At 39.0% G+C, this 17,094-nt stretch overlaps 1 protein-coding gene across 2 annotated transcripts in view; it reads left to right on the top strand.

Moving 5' to 3' along the window:
- The first annotated feature begins 1,472 nt into the window (after nt 1-1,472).
- The window catches only part of FANCI (FA complementation group I), a 52,438-nt gene continuing 36,816 nt past the window's right edge, over nt 1,473-17,094 (top strand). The window contains exons 1-9 of one of the 2 annotated variants that reach the window (XM_074234111.1): nt 1,473-1,595; nt 4,729-4,831; nt 5,864-5,936; nt 12,032-12,162; nt 12,548-12,704; nt 13,791-13,848; nt 15,389-15,430; nt 16,122-16,245; nt 16,866-16,951. In XM_074234111.1, the coding sequence (XP_074090212.1) occupies nt 4,748-4,831; nt 5,864-5,936; nt 12,032-12,162; nt 12,548-12,704; nt 13,791-13,848; nt 15,389-15,430; nt 16,122-16,245; nt 16,866-16,951 (755 nt within the window). In that variant the 5' untranslated portion in view covers nt 1,473-1,595; nt 4,729-4,747. Of the gene's footprint in view, nt 1,655-4,728; nt 4,832-5,863; nt 5,937-12,031; nt 12,163-12,547; nt 12,705-13,790; nt 13,849-15,388; nt 15,431-16,121; nt 16,246-16,865; nt 16,952-17,094 lie in introns of both variants that reach the window. The other variant, XM_074234112.1, reaches the window with a different exon arrangement.

Below are 17,094 nucleotides of genomic sequence, written 5' to 3'. Positions count from 1 at the left end.
AAGACTCGTCTACTGGATTTCAGACCTGACTCCATTTCTGTATGACCATGGTTGTATTACTAAACCTTTCTTCCTCAGGTCCTCATTTGTAAAATGATGGAAATGGCAAACCACTCCAGTATCTCTGCCAAGAAAATTCCAAATGGACACAGAGTGACACTGGACTAAACAACAACAACAAAAGGAGTTGAGGTAGAAAAGATTGTTCCAGGAACAGACATCCCCGAAGAAACATGGACAGAATCTTGGGGTTCATGGATAATGGTGACCAGAAGCAGGTGGGAGCAGGAGCTGCATTGAAAGATAAACTTGAAAAAAAAAAAAGAAGATTAAAAAACTTGAATAGTATAAATCTCAAAAGGGGAAAGGTTGCTGAGTTACAGTGATAGGAGAAGAGTCTGGAAATAGCAATGAAGAGCAAGGAGTATTTTTGGATGTGACCATTAATGGTATAACTTGGTTTAACTGGGCATATTTAAAACCTTGATTTCCTTTTAGCAATAAGTGTCTATTATTTGGAAGGTACATCAAAAGAGTCCTGAGGAGTGGAAGGATTGATAAGAGGTTTTTTGGGTTTTTTTTTTTTAGGTTTTTGCAAGGCCACACAGCTAGGTAATTAAGTGTCTGAGGTCGGATTTGAAGTCAGGTCCTCCAGTCTCCAGGGAGCCCTGGGCCACCCAGCCGCCCCAATGAGAGGTCTTGATGCTTGTGGAGGCTGGCTGTAGAAGCTAAGCATGCGTCAGGTTTATTTTTAATTTAATTAGGTTAATTAATTGGATTAATTAGATTAATTAATTTAATTTTTATTTTTAATTTAATTAGATTAACATGGTTAATGGTGACATCCGGGGGCGACCTTCATTCACTCGCATGCCTCCTAAGTCTCAATTTTCTTAAGAATAAGGACTTTGACTCCCCTTTGTGTCCCCGGCGCGTAGTGGAGGAGCCCGGACACACACGGCGCTTAATACATGCGTGTTGACCGGCTAACGTAGACTTTCCTATGTGCCCGGGGAAAGCAGAGCCTTAGGCGGTCGGAGGAGCGGCCACCGGCCCCATAGGGAGGAGAGACGCGTGCGAGGAGGGTCATCCAAAGGCGCCAGAAACCCAACTCGGCATTGGGTGAACTCTAAAAAGACGCTGCCGAGGCCAGGGAGGGAGGGGGAATCTGAAAGGGGCAGTAGAGAACGAGGGGCAATTACTCCTCCCCGAAAATGAAAGAAGAGCCGAGGCTTCAACCTAACGACTCTGGTTCGTCAAAGGCCAACTCCTTTTCCCTGGCATCAACCCCCCCTCGGTGCGTCCCCTGCTACCTTGTTGGTTTCCTCCCCTCTTTTTCTTAAGACTATTGGTACCTTCCAGATTGCGAAGCCAATCAGAACGGAAGCGGCTGGGGGGGGGCGAGAGTCGTCGCTCTGGGGGAACGGAAGTGACGCCAGCGCGCTCTCCAATTTGGCGGGAGATTCGGTTGGCGGAAGTGAGCATCCAGAAGCCTGGAGGTCCCCGAGCCGCAGCTGCGCCTTTGGGTCCGGCCCGGCCGCGAGCCTGGTTTCGCCAGCTCCGCCCGGTAACGGAGGACGGCCCGGACCGCAGAGGTGGGGTCTCTAATTCCTCACTAGCTAGCGCTTTCCTTGCCCGGGCTTGCCGCGGGAGGGTAAGGCGAGGAAGCGGGGGGGGACTTGGGGTCAGCCCTGGGCCCAGGGCCTTGAAGGGAATTCTGTCCGGTTCCCGGTGTTTGTGTCTCGCGCCCTCCACGCCCCGCCCCCTTCCCGGAAGCCGTTCCCCTCCCCCTCCCTCCTTGCCCTCGGCAGCTGCAGACTAATTAAAGAACAGTCATTTTTTTTTAAATTAAGAAATGGAAAGAACTCTTAAAGTCACCCAGCCCGAGCTTTCCATGTTGCACATGAGGAAACTGAAACCCCGAGAGGCCGAGCTGGTGGGGCCGGGCCAGCCCCAGGTTCTCCGCATCCTCATCCTCAGGCTGCAGGTGATCGGAATCTTCTCACCTGACAGCTCTTCCGAGTGGCCTGATTGCTGCTTCCACTCCCCGTGGCCAGTTAGGGATGTTCGGGACCGCGGGGAAGAGCGCTTCTATGTTATTTGCTTAAATTTGCTTAAGCGGCTGTTGAATCTGTCGTCTTCCCCAATGCAGGCTTCACTTCACTCCCTCTCCAAGCTGCCATCTTCCTTCCCCCAACACCCCTCTTCCACCCCTCAGGTATCTTGACTAGAAACTTTAAAACCATCTTTGATTCCAGTCTGTTCTCCCAAATCCAACCAGTGTTCATGCTTTAGCTTAACTTCCTGTTGCTTCTCAGATTCGTCTTTTACTTTTCAACTGTTATTACACTATCTTGGTCTTTTATCACCCTGGATTTCAATAATTTTTTAGCTAACTCGGTTTTTTTAAATTTTATTCACATTCCATGCCACCATCCTTCTCTCCATTTATATTTCTTCTTTTAGGTTTTTTTTTTCTAGGCAAACGGGGTTAAGTGGCTTGCCCAAGGCCACACAGCTAGGTAATTATTAAGTGTCTGAGACCGGATTTGAACCCAGGTACTCCTGACTCCAGGACCGGTGCTTTATCCACTATGCCACCTAGCCACCCCCTTAAATATACTCTTTAGTTTTGTTGATGTGAACTTGTCATTTTGTAAGAGCTTTATCCACTATGCCACACTGCTTATGTCACTCCTCTGCCCTACAATGGTTACTGTACTGATAGTTCTCAATTTTTTAAATTTTTTTTAGTTTTTTTTTGCAAGGCAAATAGGGTTAAGTGGCTTGCCCAAGGCCACACAGCTAGGTAATTATTAAGTGTCTGAGGTCGAATTTGAACTCAGGTCCTCCTGACTCCACTACACCCCCTCAATTTTTTTTCTCAAGGCACAATTACTTTGCCATGATTTATCACAGCACTTAAGATATTTAAATTTTCAAGAGAAGAGGGTTTTCAAGCAGGATTGTTCTGCCTCTCTCCTTCAACTCCCCCCCCCCCCCCCCCTTTACTTATTCTCTTAGGACTCAGAACAGAGGAAGTTGACTTGCTACTTTGGATAAAATTGCAGTTGTGATCTTCCCAGTGCCAAGCCAGATCACTAACTGCATCTGGTGTTGGTACAAGGAATTGCATAGAGCAAAATTAGGAAATTAGTGTTCTAAGGGACACTTTGAGAATTTTGGCCTATAGAACAAGTTCTTGACTTTGACTTTTGAGACCTTCCTCAGTTTGCTTCTGTCCTTCCAACTTTATCTCCTATTTCCATTCCAGCTGAATTTTTTCTCTACAAACATAATTAGTGAAGTCCTAGGTCTTTGCTTTTGCCTTTGTTTCTGTTATTGCTACCTTTCTGGTTTCTTTTTGTTTGTTTTTTAGTTTTTGCAAGGCAGTGGGGTTAAGTGGCTTGCCCAAGGTCACACAGCTAGGTAATTATTAAGTGTTTGAGGTCGGTTTTGAACTCAGGTCCTCCTGACTCCAGGGCTGGTGCTCTATCAACTGCACCACCTAACTGCCTCCCTACCTTTCCCATTTGAAAAGCCTTGCTTGATTATCCCAGCAGAATGTCTATATAGCTCTTTTATATACCACAGCACCTAGGAGATTGTCTTGTATCTTATTTAATAGTATCTAACTAGCCCAATAAAGATTTGTGAATCATACACTTTTTTTTTAGGTTTTTGCAAGGCAAATGGGGTTAAGTGGCTTGCCCAAGGCCACATAGCTAGGTAATTATTAAGTGTCTGAGACCGGATTTGAACTCAGGTACTCTTGACTCCAAGGCTGGCGCTTTATCTACTGCGCCACCTAGCCGTCCCCTGAATCATACACTTTTGAAGTTTTCAGTACTTATTTATAGTAGATATTCAGGAAATATTTGCTACTTATAGAATTCATCTATAAATTCTTAATCCTAAGGCTGAATCTTTTATTACTAGAGTATTCTGCAAGGGGATATTATATCTGAATGTGTCCCATACTGTTCATTGCAAGGCAATACATAAATTAAAATTACAAATAATTTATAGTCCCTAGATAGTGAAGAGTTGAAATATTTTTCCCTATTCCTTTTTTTAAGAAGATGCTAATGTGAAAAGGTGATCTTTGTCTTTTTAATAATTTCTGTGCCAATAAGAAAATAATTAAAGATATATCAAGTTTGATGTTCTTAGGAAAAAAATTGGGATAAATTTGTAAAAGGCCACTTGACATTCATACTAAGTGGCAGCTGTGAAATAGTAATAATTGCTAGTATTTGTAGTGCTTTAAAGTTTGTAAAGTACTTTATAAATATTTCATTTTCTCCTTACAGTGACCTGGGGTATCAGTGGGTATTCTTTTCTCCATTTTACAAATGAGAAAGCTGAGGCAAATAATGGTTAAGTGATTTGTCTAGAGTCAAAAGCTAGTAAGTATCCGAAGCTGGATTTGAATTTAGTTGTTCCTGACTCCAGGTCTAGCACAGTCTTCATTGTATTTTTGTAACCAGTTGATCATTTCATTTCTAGCAATTCTTTTTTCTGAATAAAAGCCATGAAAGACACTTGAGAACAATAGGGATTACTGAGAAAGAAAAGATGTTGGGGAAATCTAGAGACTGTTTTCAATAGATTAAAAATAAGAATACTTTTTTCCTGGAGGTGAGGAAAAGGAAACAAATCTGGTAAATCTTTCAGCTCTGGTATTCTGTGAAAATCATGGCTTCGTGTAATATACTTTCTCTGCAGTTTTCTGAGATGAGCTACAATGGACCAGAAAATTATCTCTCTAGCAGCAGAAAAAACAACTGAGAAACTACAAGAATTTCTTCAGGGCCTGAAAGATGATGAGGTAAGAATGAAGTTTCCAATTACTTATTAATGGGGAAAATCCTACTAAAGAGTTTTTAATAGTTACTGGAATATAATAACATGTAAGTGTAAAATATAGTAAAAGGACAAATAATCTTTGATAATCAAATTTTGGTTTTTTTGAAATATGAAAAGACGAGAATGAATGAAAAGTTTTTTGGTGTTCAGTGATGTCATCAATGTAGAAATACTGGAGTGGTGCCTTTCTCTTTTTAATTTTTCCTGTTCTTGATCTCCTATGAACTCTTTCCTGGGGGTGGGAGGGCACAATTCTCAGTAGACCAGGTCCTCCTTGAGATCTTTGATGTGATCTAGGTCAGCAGAAGCAGAGAACATAGGCCACCTAGGAGGAATCACTTACTCTTGCTTCCTGAGTGGCCTATTTCTTTTGCTACCTCATAGATTCCTTACCTAAATGCTTTCATTACTATTTCTTGACTTGTTTCATTTGTAATAACACTGTTGAGATTGCTTGTTGGACAGCTAATTGTTTCACATTCTGAGTACTAACAATTAAGCTAATGTGTAGATAGAGTTTGAAAACTGATTCTTTGTGCCTTCTATCACCTTCTTTACTTATTGCCACCTTTGCAATCATGGTTAAACACATGGCAATTGAGGCTGACAGTTTTTAATGTATTGGTGCTATAATAATTGAAAATGATGTAGGCTTATATTATTTACATTTTTGGCAGCTCTTACTGAACATTAAAATAGGGCTTCACTTGTAATTCTTTGAAACATGCTAAACAGATTTTGTAGCATACTACTATTTACATGAATTATGATTACTCTTGTTTTACAGGTAAAATAAAAAGGTTAGATTAACAACAATGTTTTATTAAAATTACCTACTACCCAATTTTTTTTAAAAATGAGGGTATTTGAGGTTCTTGGTGTTAGTTAGAGGTCTGTATCTGGTAACCAAGTATATATTTTATATAATTTTTACTAGATAAGGTTATTTCTTATCATTTCCTAAAATTTGAAACCATTCTGTCTTTGGTATTAGCTGACTGGTCTCCTTCAGAAGCATGCATTGAAAGGAAAATCACCTGGAGCACTGCTAAAAGGCATCTTCAAGGGTAATGAAATAATAATAATAATAATAATAATAATAATAATGATATTATTTCCTAAAGCAGCTTTAAAAACTGCCTATTTCTTTGGTTAGTCATTGGATTTATTTGCTGTGAAAATATATAAGCTTGACTATTTTCTTGACTATTTATCCTTCTCTCTCCATTCTCCCAAACATTCCTACCCAAATGGATTTTGTACACCAGGGGTAGTTTTGTAAAATCAAGTAAGGTCACATTGGGGTATGTTATTGTTCTTGGTTTAAAAAATTTTGTTGGCTAAAATTCAAATGGTATTGATTTATTGGTGATTAGAGGAGGATCTTTGCTTACCATCCCCCTTGATTTGATGTCTTTAGAAGAATATTTAAGGCAATAACAGTAATTGCTACTGACCAATGCCTAATTTGAGGCTAAGGAACCTTAGAATTTAATAAAATACTTCATTCAATTTTTTCTTTTGTTGTTGTTGTTGTCTTACCATATAACATTTTTTAAAATTTGTTTTCCAGTTATATACAGTAGTAGTATCTACTGGGGCGGCTAGGTGGTGCAGTGGATAGAGCACCGGCCCGGGAATCAGGAGTACCTGAATTCAAACAGCCTCAAACACTAAATAATTACCTAGCCATGTGGCCTTGGGCAAGCCACTTAACCCTATTGCCTAGCAAAAACCTAAAAAAAAATAGTATCTTCCTATCATTTTTGTAAGGGTTTGAATTTTACAATTCCCCCCTCCCCCCCCAGAAGACTGTCTGATAGTCTTTACATTGTCTTCATGCTGTACATTGATCAAAATTGAATGTGCTATAAGAGTAAACATAAACCACTCCCCCACCCCAAGAAGATGAGAAACCCCAAGAATAGAGAGAGAAGAAAAAAATGTACTTCAGTCCATGTTCAGATTCCATTGGCTCTGTCTCTGGGGTGAGTTGCTTTCTTTATCATAAGTCCATCAGAGAAGTTACTTCAATATTTTTCCCACAGTTGCTTTTACTAGCTGTACCTTCACTCTATTTTTCCCCACTCTCATTTATATTCTTTTCTCTCTCTCTCTCTCCTTTCATCCTGGCCCTGTCCAAAAGCATGTTGCATCTGAGCCCCCCTCCCTCGATCTTCTATCTTCCCTCTCTTCTATCACCTATTCCTTCCTTCTCTCCCCCCCATTCCCCCTTATCCTGTCCATTTCTTTTCATTTTTCTCTAGGGCAAGATAGATATCCTCACCCTATTAAGTTCCTCATAGTTAGTCCTTCTCTTCCACCCCCTCTATGGTTGACCAGAGTCCTGTACTTAGAGACTGAGTGGAATATTCCCTTTTAAGAGTTAATATTCTTAGTGAAGTTCTCTCAGGGTTAAAAATCATTAAAACAAAGGCAGACTATTACTCTTAGACTATTCTTAGAAGAGGGAGAGGGGCCTTGCATTCTGCTAGGGAGTGAAACAGTGGACTATTTCTAGAAAGACCTTGCACTGATTCTGTTAGGGAGGGAAATAATGGAATACTTCCAGAGAAGAGGCCTTACAATCTTAGTTAGCCACCTGTTTGATAATGGACTGTGAGAACAGTAGCCTGCCTTCTATTGTTGGATAAGTGCTAATCTAAGAAGACCTTACATACTCAGACATTAATTCATTTAACAGAAGGTCATTAGAAACCTTCTTCTGATACCCTTGCTATTTGGATGGTGAGGTAATATTTTATGAAAACCTTTTATTCTTCTTTTTGTTGCTGGGCAAATTTTTCACGTAAAGATTATAATTCCAGGGGGTGGCTGCAATGGACAGAGCATGGGCCCTGGAGTCAGGAGTACCTGGGTTCAAATCCAGTCTCAGACACTTAATAATTACCTAGCTGTGTGGCCTTGGGCAAGACACTTAACCCCATTGCCTTGCAAAAACCTAAAAACAAACAAAGATTATAACTCTGAAAACCTTAACCAATCAGGTTGGAAGAGAAGGGGTTAGGGAGGGGGGAATCTCCTAGCTAGGCTGTATAATCTTGCTTGACTTTCACCTTGGGGCAGCTCCTTGGTCTTCACTACCTTTGTGAGTCTTGGGGGTACCCTTTTCCCAGAGAAAGCCAAAATAAACTTTCCTTTTTGCTCAGAGGAGTCTCTATATTTTTTTAAGTGGATTCTTATCCCACGCAGAGATCAAACTTTCCTGTTCAGCTCTGGTTGTTTCAGTAGGAAAGTTTGAGAGTCCCCTGTTTCATTTAAAGTCCATCTTTTCCTCTGAAAGATGTTCAGTTTTGCTGAGTAGTTGGTTCTTGGTTGTAAACCAAGATCTTTTGTCTTCCGGAATATCATATTCCAATCCCTATGAGCCCTTAATGTAGATGCTGCCAGATCCTGTGTAATCCTGACTATGGAGCTTCCATAGTTGGTTTGTTTTTAGCTTTTAGAATTTTCTCTTTGATTTGGGAGTTTTGGAATTTGGCTGTAATATTCCGGATCTCTTTCCAGAGGTGACTGGTAAATTCTCTCGATTTCTATTTTACCCTGTGCTTCTAGGATCTCAGGGCAATTTTGCTGTATTTTTTTTTTTTTTTTTTTTAGAATTTTGCAAGGCAAATGGGGTTAAGTGGCTTGCCCAAGGCCACACAGCTAGGTAATTATTAAGTGTCTGAGCCCGGATTTGAACCCAGGTACTCCTGACTCCAAGGCCGGTGCTTTATCCACTGCGCCACCTAGCCACCCCCTTAAATATACTCTTTAGTATATTTAGTATTATTTCTTGAAAAATGAAGTCTAGGTTCTTTTCCTGATTGTGACTCTCAGATAGCCCAATAATTTTAAAATTATTTCTTCTGTATCTGTTTTTGAGGTTGGTTGTTTTTCCATTGAGATATTTCACATTTTCTTCTAATTTTTGACTTTTTTTTTTTGGAAGAGTTTTATTTCTTCCTGATTTCTTGCAAAGTCATCAGCTTCCTTTAGTTCCATTCTGCATTTGAAGGAGTAATTTTCTTCAGAGAGTTTTTTTAACCTCCTTTTCCAGCTGGCTAATTCTGCTTTTTAAGGCATTCTTCTTATTTGCCTTTTGTTTTGCTTTTTCCATTAGGCCTAGACTGATTTTTAACGTATTATTTTCTTCAGTGTTATATCTTTCACCAAGCTGTTGATTTGGTTTTTCATGATTTTTTTTTTGCATTGCTCTCATTTCTCCTCCCAATTTTTCCTCCATCTCCCTTAATGGCTTTTCAAAGTCTTTTTTGAGCTCATCCATAGTCTGAGCCCATTTTCTATTTTCTTGGAGGTTTTGGATATGGAAGCTTCGATTTTGTCATTGTCTGAGTATGTGTTTTGATCTTCCATGGGACTAAAGTAATTCTCTATGGTCTGATTCTTTTTTTTTCTGTTGTTTACTCATTTCCTCAGCCCAAGACAGCACTTCCAAGGCTTTGGGGTTTTTTTGGGGGGGGGACACCCCACTGGGACCTTTATTCCTCCAAGGTCTTATGCTTTCTTGCCTGTGCTTTGATATGTAGATGCCCCGCCCACTTCCCTCTGCCCTGGAGCTATAAGGAGGGATCCAGCTTGGCTACCTAGTATGGAAGTCCAAACTGCAACCTGGATCTGAGTGTAGGCTAGTGCAGAGTCCTACCCCAAGGGAGAGAAGAAAAATCTCTGCAGACTTCCCTTAACATCCCTGGGGGTTCAGGCTGCTTTCTCCAGTTTCTTACTGCAGATTCTGTGGCCCGTACTCCTCATTCCACACTCATTTTGGTGTAGCAGAGTTCTCTCACTGCCCCTTAAAGCTGTTGCTGGTGATCTCTGGACTGGGCTGGAGCTACAGCTTTTTTCCCCAACCCCCAGTCCTGGTGAAACACACCTTTCCTGCAGAACTTCTGAGTTATCTTGGACTGGGAAAAGGTATCACTCAGTCTTTCTGTGGGTTTTGCTCCTCTAAATTTTAGCTAGAGTCATAATTTGTTGCCTTTTGAATTTTGGAGAAGGAGTTCCTGGGAAATGCTGCCTTCATGCTGCCATCTTGGCTCCACCCCCTGATTCCAATTTTTTTTCTTAAAAGTAGGTAGAGCCCTTTTATTTCTATTTCTTGAATAGGTTCTAGTTCTACAGTGTCATAAAGTGTGTCTCATACTCTTAGAGGTGGACATGCGTATTAGAAAATGGCACATTGCTGTTTTTGTTGTTCACCTGGATCCTCATTACTATTAAGCAATAAGTTTACTTTTCCAGGCTCTATTGGACTACCTACCTGAAGGACTTGTTTCAAAAATTTTTCTTTCCTTAAACCTAATACACAAACTTTTTGACTCCTTTCTCTCATTTGTGAACTCTAAAAAATACTTTACTGAGAAATTATAGACTATTTCCTGTGAACTTTTCCCCCCATATTTTAAAACTGCATAACATCCCTTCCCCCCATTTTCTTTTCCAATGTAAAGAAGTGGCCCATCCCTCAAAGGCTAACTAAATACTTATAACTTGGATCTTATCTCATCTATTTGAGCAGATTGTGCAACTCTTCTACCTCTTTCTCCCTAATCTTAGATGTCTATCTCTGGCTTTCTCAGGTCCTGCTTTCTCTTGCTCTGGTTTCTCCCAGCCTTTAAAAATAAACAAACAAACAAAATAATCCTAATTATGGGTGTGGTTCAAGATTCTTTCTTGGACTTTCCCTATTCTATTTCTATATTTCCCTCCTGGCAGGTCACTCTCAAAAGTATATCCAGCCTTTAGCCTAAGATTCTGTGTATCTAGCTGCTTATTGGGCATTTTCCCCTGGTTAATTCATACTCATTATGATTAAAGTAATTCCTTTTTTACCCATTCTCTCCTCTTTTTTTAACTTGTTTCTGTCAAAGTTAACATATCACCATCCTTCTCACCATGCAGGTTTGCAGTCTTGGAGTCATTCTTAGTTTTTCCCTTTCTTTTGCCTCCCATAGCCAATCTGTTGCCAAGACTTGTTGAATCTCCCTCCATAATATCTCTCTCATCCATTCATTTCTCTCCACTCATGATGATCATTGTAGTTCATTTGTCATCATCTATCAATTAGTCTGTGTAATAAACTTCATAATTGATATCCCTACCTTAAGTCTCTCTCCCTTTATAATCTTTCTTCCATTCAGTTAACAAAATGATACTCCCAGACGTATATCTGACTGTCACTTCTCAACTCAGGAGATACCACTGGCTCTGTTGTATTTAAAGCTCTGCACAATCTGGTTTTGGCCTTCTCCAAACTGATTACATATAACTCTCCCTTCATATGAACTGCTTTCCTGCCAAACTGGCCTCTTTGTTTCTCCTTTACAACACTATCTTTTACTAGTATCCCTTTGAACAGGTTGCCCATCATATATAGAATACATTTCTTCTCCACTTCTGCCTTTTGGAAATCCCTACCTCCCATCAAAACTTAGATCAGATATTGCAGGAGGCCTTCTCTGATTCTGATCCCTTCACCACCTCCCTTGAAATAATTTATATGCATTTATTTTGTATACTTTTTTTCTGTCAATAGAGTATAGGTTTTATTTTAGTCTTTTGCAGGCTTTGTAGGTAAAAGGAGAAGAATAAAAAGAGGCTATCAGTAATGTACATTCACCTCTATTGTTGCTGGATATGCCATGATCTTGTTGAAGATGTTTTTTTCCTAACCTAGAAGTAATTATAGTGACTCTTCTGCTGAACTCTACTGCTTTTAGCTTACTGAAAAGGCATTTCTGTAATTCAAAGAATCCAGTTTTTCAAACCCTGTGTGCCCTTGATTGATTTGATGTGTTTTGAGGTTGCTTATGTTGGTGGTTATTTGGCAACTGCTGTTGTCACAATCAGTGAGAAATGGCCTCTCAAAGAGACTTTTCCCCCCTTGCATTATCTAATTATGTGTAGAAAAGAAGATCTTATGTATCTTCGTTATAGTGAGTTAATAATTTAGTATGTAAAGTACAATGAATTTGCCTTTTGGCCACAGCTCTTAGGTACCACTGTAATTCGTATTAAAGAGATGCATGATTTATCAATCTTTGTCTTTTTTAATCTGTGTTTTCTATGTATCCCATATAATAATAGTAGTATTTCTTCTTTTCTGCCTTCCCCCCATCCTTTCTTCCAAACCAATAAGGTTCCCCATGTTCTGAGGAGACTGGAGCCTTTAGGAGACTCAAAATATACAAATATTGTATCCAGTTGGTAGAATCAGGAGATCTGCATAGAGAAGTGGCATCTGAGATCACAGGGCTATTGATGCTTGAGGTAGGATGAAAGCTAAGAATCCCTTGGGGTGACTCTCTTGGGTTGACATTTTATAAAAAGGAGAGTGGGGGGAATTTCAGTGTATTAAGCTCAGCGCTATGCCTTCTTTTATTATGAGAAACAATTTTTTAAAGTTTGGGTTCATCTATTTTAATTACATTGAGTCTTGTGTCACATACTTTTGAAAACCTGATGTGTTTGTTGTGCAATAAACAGGGTAATTAGAGGGAGATGTTTTACTCTTTTTATGTTTCTAATTTTTAACACAAAGGCAATGATCTTTCAAATTATTGCCTGTGCCTTTTGGGAGTAGTTCACTGCTTCTTGGAAAGACATCAATCAACTTCTGATCCTTATTCGATTTCTTTGACCTTTGAACTTTTAGGCTCACAGTTTGCCTGGCTCTTCATTGGTGGAGCTAGCCAATGGATTTGTTGATGTTGTCAGGGAAGGCAACTTGGTGAATGGGAAATCTTTGGAGTTATTACCTATTATCCTTACCTCCCTAGCTACCAAAAAGGAAAACCTGGCTTATGGAAAAGGTAATTTCTTTCAACTTTTCAATAATTCAATTCAGGAAACATTTATGAGTACCTTCTGTATACAGAACATTATGTTAGGTGCTGGGGAAAGTGTGAAGTTTAAGTAAGTGCTGAGGAAACTTTCAGTCTTGGGGGGGCGGGATAAGTCATACATACAGACAACTTTAATAAGCAATATTGAAGTATCAGTGCATAAGAGAAGTCTATAACAAAGTGTTCTGTGAAGTCCCAAGTAAAGTTTGGAAATCTATAGCACAGCCCTCTTACTTTAGGAAACATTAAGAAATAATACATCATTGTCATGATTTCACATTAATGAAAGATCTAATGCATTTTCCTTGAATTGAAGACAAACAGTTCAGGAATGGATCTTGATATCCTGTCCCAGAGAGAATTTGTATTGTTTGTGCTAACCAAGCCAGGAGGGAAATGTCTTTGTTTAATCCAGTTTAAGAACAGTCTTTGTTCACATTGACAAGGAAATAAACTCTTGGAGAGAGTGGTGAAAATTACAGTAATTAGTTTGGGGATAGTATCTTCTGTAGGTTACATTGATATCAATGTTAATAAAGTTCGAAATAGTAAATCAAAAACCGCATTGCAAAGAGTTGAAGAGAGATATTGGTCCTAAGGCATAAATAATTTTTATAAAAATTGATAACTGAGGAGGAAGAAAGCAATGGTAGTCATATTGGACTAAGGAAAAGCTTTTTAGGCTGAAAACCTGATTATATTTTTAGGAAGATGAGAAGAAATCAGGTGGGAGGGGAGAACTGAAGAAGCATGAGAGAGTAGAGGTGATTCCTGGAAAATAGCAAGAAAGTCTGGGATCAAATGTGTGGGTAGAAGGACTGGCTGTCATCATATAGAATCACAGGCTAGAGAAAAGGATACAGTGGCTAATGATTGGACACTTTGGAGAGGAGCAATCTTCTCACTGAAGTATAGGAGAATGTATTGTGTGTACTGTGAGTGTGGGGATTGAGAGACTGAGGAGGGTATTGTTTGGAAGAGTTCCTGTGGGGTATGAGATAGAGAATCAGTGAAAGAAAATGGAACAGTTGTTGAACAGTTTGTATTTTTTAGGTGAGCTAAATGGTGAAGAATATAAGAAGCAGCTGATTAACACTCTGTGTTCTAGCAGGTAAGTTTTTCAGTCATGTGGTTTTTTGGGAGCTATCCATGTTTGCAAAGAGCAAAAATTTATTTCTTTGAACAATAAATTTCCACTTGTATTCTTGTCATATGTCCTACCATTATAGAATCATTTAATTTATATTGAAATTATTTTAGTCCATAAGAATTGAAAAATTTTAAATGTTCTATTCATGTTCCCAGTGAAGCATATTCCAGTTCCTTGAACAGCTCCCTTTTAGGGTAGGGATTTGGATCACTAAGTACCACTTCAGAAACATCTTGGAACTTCAGGTGTTCTCAACTTCTCAAGCTAATAAAGTTACTACTCCCTCACTCCACTCTTTTTATGATGAGATATTCCCTTACTCTTTGGATTTCATTATATCATAGTCTATCCACTTCCTTTTTGTCTTTCTCTATTGGCATGAGATCTTAGCTGCTTAAGGCTTAGAGTAAGAGTGTTGGTCCAAATGATTTTGAAGGTCCTTTTGCACCTATGTCAGTGTGGTCAGTGTCAGTGGTCAGGCAGGTGGAAAAGTTGGGAGGTGATTGATACTTTTTTGGAGAGGAGAAAAGGACAATTATTTCTTCTGTGCATGACAGACATAGTTTCTCAAGAAAAGAATTGAATTCCTGCTCCCTAACATAATTTTATAGACTCTGAGTCAAAAGGTAAGAAACCTTTTGTAATTAAAAGGCTGAAAATTACTCAGAGGAATCCCTGTCAAACTATAGATTGTCATAGACAGTAGAGGTTATATGAGCTAATTTTTAAAAATTATTGCATAGTGCAAATCTACAGAAGCAAAAGCAATAAAAAATTTCTTCTTTGTTCTTTTCCATATGTGGTCTTGGTCTCTTGCTTTTGTCTTTTTTCAAATCCTGGGTTTTTGTTTAGGGTTGAATTCTGTGTATTGTAATACACTAAATTCAAAAACTGCTGAGTAGGGGCAGCTGGGTGGCATAGTGGATAAAGCACTGGCCCTGGAGTCAGGAGTACCTAGGTTCAAATCCAGTCTCAGACACTTAATAATTACCTAGCTGTGTGGCCTTGGGCAAGCCACTTAACCCCATTTGCCCTGCAAACACCCAAAAAAACCCACAAAAAAACCTGCTGAGTAGATGATTTGAAGTTCATGGAAGTGCCATACCAGTTGTTGTCTTGTTTATTTGGTTTTTTAAATCTTGAGTCACTTACATTACGTGGTGCCCACTTAAACGGTGGAGCAAGTTTACTTCTTCATTTTTACTATAAATAAACACTGCTATGGTGGTAAAGGCAGAAATAAAAAATTGTTTAATAAAATTCCCTAAAAACTAGAGCCATTTCTCTCAATTAATAGAATTGCCTTGTATTTGGTGTTTGTGGTGTGTGTGTGTCAAAAAGACAGAAATGAGGGCTGCAAAAACTTACCATTTCTTATTAAAATTATACTGCTATCTAAGTGTCAAACCAAGCTTGAACCAGCTAAAATTGCTTTCTCTTAGCTAATATTGGCAAATTAAAATTAGTAACTTTTTCTTCTTTTGACATTTTGTTTAATCAGATGGGACCAGCAGTTTGTAATTCAGCTTACTTCTATGTTCAGGTAAACTTGTTGTCTTTTTTTTCCCCTGTCCTGTCCTTTTAAAAACTTGTTGCATAATATTCCCACATATGTCAGAGAGTCATCTATGAAATGTCTGTATTAGTTACTCATTGCTATTATATTTCCTATTAAAAACTCATCCTCTCTGTCATCAATTGTACCTTTTTAAAGCAAAGTATAAGTTTATAAGAGGAATATGGTCTAGTGAAAAAAAGCTGGACAAGTCAGAAGACTTGATCTGTGTATAACCTTGGACAAGTCACTTAATATTTGTGGGCTTTACTTTCATTATTTGAAAAATGAGTGACTTGAGTCAGATTGTAAGGTCCCATCAATCTCTGCATCTGGCCCTTTCTTGGGTGAGTTTATTGGTTCTTCTAAGGCACTCTAGTCAGAAATCAAAAGGTAGATTAATCCAGTGATACCTTGGAATTTTGTGTCTCAGAACTGTATGTGTTTGTGAAACATTAAGGTAGAAGTAAATAGCATTTGGACTTTCAGGTATGTACATGGGCTATAAAAATATTTGACCTGGTGTAGCTTGGTGGCACAGTGCATAGAGCACTGGCCCCTCAGTCAGTTGGACCTGAATTCAAATATGACCACAGACACTTAATACTTAACTAACTTGGGCAAGTCACTTAACCCCATTGCCTTGCAAAAACAACCAAAAAAAATGTTTGATCCACAGGGATGTCCCTCTAAGTATAGAAGAATTAGAATTTGTGGTAGAAAAGGTCCTGAGGCTGCTCTCCAAGTTGGACCTCCAAGAGATACCTCCTTTGGTCTACCAGCTTCTGTTGCTTTCCTCTAAGGTAGGAATGAAAAAGACTTATGCTTTTAAATTTTGAAATTGAACTAATCAAATGGAAATGAGCCATTCAGAGTGATCCAACCTATTATCCTCCCAGGTTAGAGTTTAGAGATAACTCTAGAAATATTCCAGGTCATAGATTCTGCATTTCAGTTGTAAGGGTACATTTGACTGCATTTCATACTTTCCTACTGAGAAAAATTTACATACATGGTGGCAGGCTACATTTTATACTTAGCAGCAAAATTAGTGGCTATGGCATATAGGTCACAATGTAGTGTTTTTTTGTTGTCTGGTTTCTCAGAGCCACTCACATGAAAGTATTCCAATATGTGACCTTAGCATTTAGTTTGAATCCATTTAGCTTTATGCTTTAAGAATCCCTTGGAATGGGGCAGCTAGGTGGCACAGTGAATATAGAGTGCCAGCCCCAGAGTCCAGGAGTACTTGAGTTCAAATCCAGCCTCAGACACTTAATAATTGCCTAGTTGTTTGACCTTGGGCAAGTCACTTAACTCCATTGCCTTAAATAAATGAGTAAAAATTTAAGGAAGATCCCTTAGATTTAAAGGCAGTGTTAAACTTGAATAATTTAGCTCATTTATTTTTGTTATCTTCCAGGGAAGTAGGATAAAAGTTCTGGAAGGAATTATAGCCTTCTTCAGTCAGTTGGATAAATCACACAAGGAGGAAGAGAGTGGTGATGAGTGAGTATTATACAATAGGGTTTGAAATGGTTTTTAAAAATTCATTCTCCTGTAAAACAAAATTTTTTTCTTATTAAAGATTTTATTTATTTTGAGTTTTACAAATTTTACCCCCAATCTTACTTCCCTCCCCCTACCCCCCC

Source organism: Macrotis lagotis, chromosome 4 (assembly GCF_037893015.1).
Source record: "Macrotis lagotis isolate mMagLag1 chromosome 4, bilby.v1.9.chrom.fasta, whole genome shotgun sequence".
In the NCBI taxonomy this organism is placed as follows: Eukaryota; Metazoa; Chordata; class Mammalia; order Peramelemorphia; family Peramelidae; genus Macrotis; species Macrotis lagotis.
Note: the sequence above shows the minus strand (reverse complement) of the source record. Positions and strands in the feature narration are given on the sequence as shown.